Source organism: Salvelinus namaycush, chromosome 30 (assembly GCF_016432855.1).
Source record: "Salvelinus namaycush isolate Seneca chromosome 30, SaNama_1.0, whole genome shotgun sequence".
NCBI lineage: Eukaryota > Metazoa > Chordata > Actinopteri > Salmoniformes > Salmonidae > Salvelinus > Salvelinus namaycush.
In genome coordinates, this window is record NC_052336.1 from 32055295 (window position 1) to 32063130 (window position 7836).

Genomic DNA, 7836 nt, shown 5'->3' on the forward strand with positions numbered 1-7836 from the left:
GGGCAATAGCAGAAAGGCAAGTTAAATGAGCAATGCTTTCATATCAGACACTGAACATCTGTTCTGTCAGAATATTCAAGTGGGATGAACACTCAGCCAGCACTCAAAAGTCCATGAAGTGCCCTTGTGGTTAAAATCTCACTGTAAAGTGCTAAGTTAGCTTAAAAGTAAAATAAAACAATACGTTTTTTCCAACAATATCTTACTGCTTTTAATGCTCGAGTTATTCATAGAACTGCAAAGGGAAGTACAACATGAGGAAGGACTTGGCACTGAGGGAGAATATAAAAGGATGATCAAACTAGCCTCGAATAACCCTCATCAATCTGCAAAACACATTTTTCTCAAAAGGTAAAAGCACATAGCCCTACTTCAATAAAAAACTATTTTTAAAATGTATTTTAAAAACGTACATAATCCTACTTCTCTTTGGTAAAAAAAGAAGATATATTCTCTTATCTGACCTGACAAGCTTAGCCCTATTCGCAGGAGATTAGTTTAATGGGGGAGATGGGCTTAGGTAATTATGTACACGTGCACAAATCACCACATCTGTAATTTAAGTCCCATCTGAAAGTTATATTCTGTTCTCTCTGCTACCGCACGGCAAGTGGTACCGGAGCGCCAAGTCTAGGTCCAAAAGGCTCCTTAACAGCTTCTATCCCCAAGTCATAAGACTGCTGCACAATTAATCAAATGGCCACCCAGACTATTTACATTCATCCCCCCCCCCCCTCTTTTTGTTTTTACATTGCTGCTACTCGCTATTTATTATCTATGCACTTTATTGAAAAAAATATAGAATTACAAAGGGGCAGTTTGGAAAAAATGAATCCTGTACGAATCGTCCTCTGGAATAACAGACATTCTGGGGTAATAATTACATAACCATGTTCTCTAGTAATACTAGTCCTGTGCGAATATGAAAAAAATAAGCACACAAAAAAAACGATGCGTTTTTTCTTTAATAGGCCTACCCCTCTCATCAAAAAAGAACATGTTCTCTTATCTGGCCAGACAACGTTATATTTCACTCTCACCCCATATACCAGGAAAACGTACAGTTACAAACCTACAGGCAGCAATTACCAATACATATTGAACATATTTAAAACAATTCAAAATACCAGAGATTAGTATTCTTTATCCAAACTCTCAAGCTAAATGGGGGTTAATTATCTCACTGGCTTTGTGGAGGATCTCAGTAGCCTGCTGCTGCACTCGATCTCGGCTCCCCTCCAGCTCATACTCCGTGTCCTTCAACTGCATCACCCAGATCTCCCCATCTTGGATGGCTTCCTCCAGCTGCTTGTGCAAGTTCTGAGATATCAGGTCAAGGAACAGCAACAAGAACACATTAAAACTGTAGTTTAGTTTGTAGTACTGTAGTTTAGTTTGTAGTACTGTAGTTTAGTTTGTAGACCCTTTTTTCCAATCTCAACTTTGAGGTCAAAAGTATTGCTGATTTTCATCCTTCCCATATAAATCAGTGATTATTTCACAGCTGGTAAATTGAAGATCTGGACAATCAGTGACATGAATCAATCAACAAACTACCAGGGATAAAAGAGAACCATCAGTACTCCGGACTCCAGAGCTCCAGATAGAGCTGCATTCCCACGGACACCGCAGGCCCAGACAGTCAACATTGCGGCCCAATCTGCATTTTTCATGCTGCAGGCAGGAGCTGGTGGTCAGACCGAACTAAACTCATTATTCGATGCTTGAAGTTCGGTACCCTATTCTCCTCTCCTAGTCGGGCATGCGAGATCAAGTGTGCCTATATGTGTGGTCTCAATTAAATAGAGTAGACTATATGCATGGGCGGAGAAGCACAGGGCAGTTTAGTTCATTCCAAGGAAATTAACCTCTTAAATATGATTTGGCTATAGTTTATTACATTGTCTGGAAATAAATATTGATGACCCATTTATTTGTCTCTGCCTGCAAATCCTGCCGCTTCTACGTGTAGGCATTTATATACATGTACAATGAAAGATACCGGAAACATACACAAACAGGGTAGCAGACACAAAAAGGCACACGTGAATATGCATGAGAATGTTACCTTAATGGTGCCCTCTGCATTGGTGAGGGAAGCCTGCAGCCTGTTGGTCTTGTCCCTGCTTTCTCTCGCCTCCTCCTGTGCCCTCTGCAGCTCAGCCCGGAGCTTTCCCAGTGTCCTCTGCAGCACTGCCTCCTGCACCTGGAACTCCTTCCTCAGCTCCACCTCCGTCCTCTTCCAGGCCATCAGTTTCTCGGCGGTCAGCTGCTGTGTGCGCCTCATGGCTTCCAGTTCGCGTTCGTAGTAGCCCTGAGCCATGGTGAGCTTGGCTTCGTATTCCTCCACCAGATGTACTTTGCCCTTGGTCAGCTCCTCCACTCGCTCCATGAGGGCCTCCACCTCAGCCCTGTGCAGCTCAGCCAGCTTCTCCTGATCCACGGTGGAGTTGGCGCTCTGGTTCTGCTGGCTGTGGAGCAGCTCCTGGACCTCTTGCCGGTGGGTGGCGCGTAGTTCGTCAATTGCCCTCCGCTTGTCCTGCTCGAACTGGGCCTGCGTCTGGCCAAAGGAGCGCAGCTTCTCCTCAAAGTCGCGGCGCATCTCCTCCACCTCGCGTGACATGGAGACCACGCGCTGCGTGTGTTGCGCCTCGGTACACAGCTGCGAGTCCTCCATGCGCTGGCGGTACATCTCAAACTCAGCCAATGCCTGCCGCTTCATGTGCTCGTGCAGCTCCACCGACTCCTCCAACGATTGCAGATGGCGCTTCAGGTCCACCTCGTCGACCATCTTGCTCTTATACTGCATGATCTTGTCATGCGTCTCTGTCACAATGTGCTGCACTTCGTCCTCGTGGGCCTCCCGCAGTGACTCCATCTCGTCCTCATGCTCGTCGTTCTTCGTGTTGAGGGCGTAGATAACCTAGAGCAAAAAGACAAGGGAGAGGAAAATGATGAGGGTTGAGAGGATTAGTGAGGATATAGTTAAGGATCCTCACAGCATCAAAAAGATTATGATGAATATCTAATCAGTTAGTAAATCATAGATGACACATAACTAACAAATTAGGAAAATTGTTAATTAAAAACAAAAGCTTTAGATATATTAGGTAGTTGTTGTGGAATTGGAATTGTTAGATTACATGTTTGATATTGCTCCACTGTTGGAACTAGAAGCACAAGCATTTCGCTACACTCGCAATAACATCTGCATGTGACCAATACAATTTGATTTGCAACAATGAACACACCCTTGTCTCTGCCTGTTTACCTCGTCTAAGATGTTGCTGGTGTGTGCAACATTCCTCACATGCACAAAAAAACTTGACACTAGTTTTACCAGACATATACTACATGACCAAAAGTATTTTGACACCTGATCGGCCAACATCTCATTTCAAAATCATGGGCATTAATAGGCAGTTGGTCACCCCTTTGCTGCTATACCAGCATCCAATGTTCTGGGAAGGCTTTCCACTAGATGTTGGAACATTGCTGTGGGGACTTGCTTCCATTCAGCTACAAGAGCATTAGTGAGGTCGGGCACTGATGTTGGGTGATTAGGCCTGGCACTCAGTCGACATTCCAATTCATCCCAAAGGTGTTCGATTGGGTTGAGGAACCCAACCTCACCAACATCAGTACCCAACCTCACAAATGTTCTTTTGGCTGAATGGAAGCAAGTCCCCACAGCAATGTTCCAACATCTAGTGGAAAGCCTTCCCAGAATATTGGAGGCTGGTATAGCAGCAAAGGGGTGACCAACTGCCTATTAATGCCCATGATTTTGGAATGAGATGTTGGATGAGCAGGTGTCCAAAATACTTTAGTGTATGTGGTGTGTCTGGTAAAACTATTGTCAAGTTTTTGAATACAAGCCAAATATGGAAAGACTAGGAAAAGATTATTCCCCTTTTTCAGCAGCTAAAGCAGTTGGAGTGGGAGGGTTTCCACAATAGTCAAAGCCAACTTCTCTATTATGTAAGATCTCAATGGTCAGGGCTAACAAGGACGCATGATTTTTAAGATGGCGCCATTTGTGTTCTTTCTGCAGAATAGTAAGGGATATAATTATCTCTATTGATTACCGTCACCAGCGTGGTATTTACAACAACACCAAACAAAAGAAAATGTACGGAAAATGGGAGGGACTACATGAACTTGTTCTTGTTTCAAAACGTGTTCTGTTACAAAATGGTTTGTTGCGAACTAATGAATATGACCATGCCATTCATCTATACAACCACAGGATGCCATGTAACGTGTATCCCACTGGCAACTGGTTGAATAGCATTAGAACAATTGTCCTCATGATGCATTTAGAGAATTTGATCAGTAAAGATTTGGAGGATATGAAATGATATATTGTTACATAAATGCTCGCTTTAGTTGAAGGCTTAGTCAAAGGCTACACAACAAAAACAGCCATGATAGCTGGCGTCAACTTGCCAAAGTCAGTTATCGGTTGTCATGACATATGGGTATGAGGATGTGCGGAGGAGGATACACCTCTTAATCCTTTCTACGCTGGCTCAGGACATTCCCACTAGCCAAGCAAGCAGCGTGTTGGCGGGTGCTGCATTAAAAAACACTGTAAAGGGGTTACCAGGAATTTGACAGTAGTTTACAGGCAGCTCAGAGGCAGTAAACGTCTGTATTTCATATTACAGTACACTTACTGTAATATAAATACAGTATCAAAGCAAGTACTGTGTAATGACACCCAGTACAATACTGTAAAATGTACTGTATTATACTGTAAAAAAAAAAGTTTATGCTTTCGGAATGAATGAATAAATGGATGAATAAATTAATGAAATTCGTTGAGAGGTGTTTATACTTCATAGTATTTTACTGTAATTAAAAGGGATTGGTGCAAGCAGTTTGGTTGGCTGCTAGGTAAAGTGTTAACAAACATTACAGAATATTAGGAGTTTTATATCACTTGCACTTCTAGAGGCCTTAAAGGCTTCCAAACTGGCAGCAACTACTGGGCAAAACAGACCTAAGGGACATGGCAAAATGCTAAACCATTTAAGGTTTAAGTCTTGCTGCCACTCCAATCTGTCCCCTACATATTTTAAATTGATGGAGACCTATAATCACATAGGAGTTAAATTGGTAAGGCGTTCTCGCTCACAGGTGTAACAAATATAGCCTCTTACAAGGCACACCCTAAAATATTTTTATGAGCCAGAAACAACAATACCATGCACCCACTAGTGGCGCTCCAGAAAATACAGTAAGGTACTGTATTCTGTGGGGTGGAATTACAGTACCATTCAAAATACAGCAAGTATTTTCCCACCCACAAAATTTTCCAATACACCATAATTTACAGTATGCTGCAGTAAAACATTTGAGTATTTTACTTTTGATAATACAAAAAATTATTCACAATTTTTCATTACAATGAAGATACCAATAATGACCAATATTTACACCAAATATTCTCCTGTTTTTACAGTACTTCAAGTAAGGTATGAGACTCAAAAGTTCTGTATATATGATGGAATTCCCCTTACTAATATATCAGTGTGTAGTATGTGAAAATCTTTACAGTGTCTTCAGAAAGTATTTACACCTCTTGACTTTTTACACATTTTGTTATACAAAGTGGGATTAAAATTGATTTAATGGTCTTTTTTTTGTCAACGATCCACACACAATACTCGAATGTCAAAGTGGGGGAAAAATGATATGCATTTAAAAAATAAATAATGATAAATAAACAAATCAACCCAGAGTCAATACATCTTAAAATCAGCAATTACAGCTACATGATTGGCAGTGATTACAACTGTGAGTGTTTTGGGGTACTGTAAATCTCTAAGAGCTTCGCATACCTGGATTGTACAATATTTGCTCATTATTATTTTTATTTCTTGAAGCTCTTTCAAGTTGGTTGTTGATCATTGCTAGATAGCCGTTTTCAAGTCTTGCCATAGATTTTCAAGCCGATTTAAGTCAAAACTGTAACGTCGCTACTCAGGAACATTCAATGTCATTTTGGTAAGCAACTGCAGTGTATATTTGGCCTTGTGTTTTAGGTTATTGTCCTGCTGAAAGGTGAATTTGTCTCCCAGTGTCTGTTGGAAAGCAGACTAAACCAGGTTTTCCTCTATGATTTTGCCTGTGCTTAGCTGTATTACATATATTTTTTATCCTAAATAACTCCCTAGTCCTTGCCGATGACAAGCATACTCATAACATGCTGCAGCCACCACTATGCTTGAAAATATGAAGAGTGGTACTCAGTGATGTGTTGTGTTTGCCCGGAATGTTGTTAAACCACTCAGTTTTCTCCTATCACAGCCATTAAACTCTGCAACTGTTTTAAAATCAACATTGGCCTCATGGTGAAATCCCTGAGCGGTTTCCTCCCTTTCCAGCAACTAAGTTAGGAAGGACTAAAAACTCTATAAACAAAGTTTCACATTGACATTATGGGGTGTGTAGATCAGTTACACAAAATCTCAATTTAATCTATATTAAATTCAGGCTATAACACAAAACATTTTGAAAAGTGTAAATACTTTGAAGGCTAGTGACAGAAAATCACAATTCAAAAGTAATATCCTGTCAGTTAAATGTTTTTTATGTCCTACTGTAGCTGACACTGAATGACTATATAAACCATACAGTATATAATAACAGACCATCTTTCAGGAATTATGTAAGACAATACATTTCCTGCTGTTCACAAATGTATCAGGCCTCAACAGAATTGCAGTATTCCTAGGTGGCACAATAACATTGAATTGTATATTTCCTTAGCGATGAGTGAGCACTCCAACGGGGACATTTAAATGCTTTTCTTCAGCATCAGAGAGTGTGATTTTAACTATAACAACGTAGCCTTATTTTCCCTATAAAAACGTAGCCTTTACTAAATTATTCTAATCATATCACAAAGGCACTGTAGTCTAGGTGAATTTATAATGAATTACATAATTTCCATTGCCAGCAGGACAAATAAATGCATTGGCCTGTACTGTGAGAGTTTGCAAGAAAACGTGCGCATCAACAAACCTTTGTCAGCTGTGCTATTTTCTTACTCATTTTCAGATGCAGGTCTTGAGTATATTCCATCGTTAAACCTGCTTCGTAAAACATGTTCGATGAATTATACTTCCCTGTACTAGTAATAATACATGGATTGCCAGATGCGATATTGTACGGTTGCTGCCAACCCGTTCCAGTCGCCATCTTCAGACACACGCTACTGTCACGACGGTCCAGCCAGAAAACGGTTCATGTGAATCAGGTGAACTAATGTTTAGTAGTGGTTGTAGCATTCTCTTTTGCTGTTTACCGGTGTGATAGTAGTCGCAATCGCAGAATAGTGGTATACCTAGCGCAGATTGCAAAGAGCGCCAGATGGTCGTCGCTGCAGACCGCGGAACGGGGCGCGGTTAAATGTGGGCCGGGTTAACATTTAGCCCGGCCCGTCACAGCTGTTGTCATTGGTCAAACGATCGACTTCATCAGCATAACGGAATAACGCAACGGCATGCCCTGCCAGGTTGAAGGAATGTACACGGGTATGATACATTCACCGTTGACGGAGGGTGTTCACTAGCAAACGGTGCCCGGAGGTTGTTCATTAGCAAGCGGTGGCGCGCGGTGATGTTCAATGGAAGGAAGGAAAACGGTGAGAAACGGAAAAGGGGGGGACCTTTGGGTGGTGCGTGGGAGGCGGTGAAAAATAAACACTTTTCCCAACTTTATGTAAATCACCATCGGCAACAGCTGGGTGATGACCAATCATATCAAGTTCCCATGATGAATTTGACGCTATGCTACCCAACCCAAGGCTGGAGACTTTCTTCAGCG

At 41.6% G+C, this 7836-nt stretch overlaps 1 protein-coding gene across 1 annotated transcript in view; it reads right to left on the minus strand.

Annotated features, from left to right (window-relative positions):
- fam184aa (family with sequence similarity 184 member Aa) overlaps window positions 1-7399 on the minus strand; it is a 49364-nt gene extending 41965 nt beyond the window's left edge. Inside the window, 3 exon segments of the mRNA XM_038969660.1 lie at window positions 1185-1320; window positions 2069-2923; window positions 7033-7399. Of these exon segments, the coding sequence (XP_038825588.1) occupies window positions 1185-1320; window positions 2069-2923; window positions 7033-7209 (1168 nt within the window). The 5' untranslated portion in view covers window positions 7210-7399.
- Window positions 7400-7836: the final 437 nt, after the last annotated feature.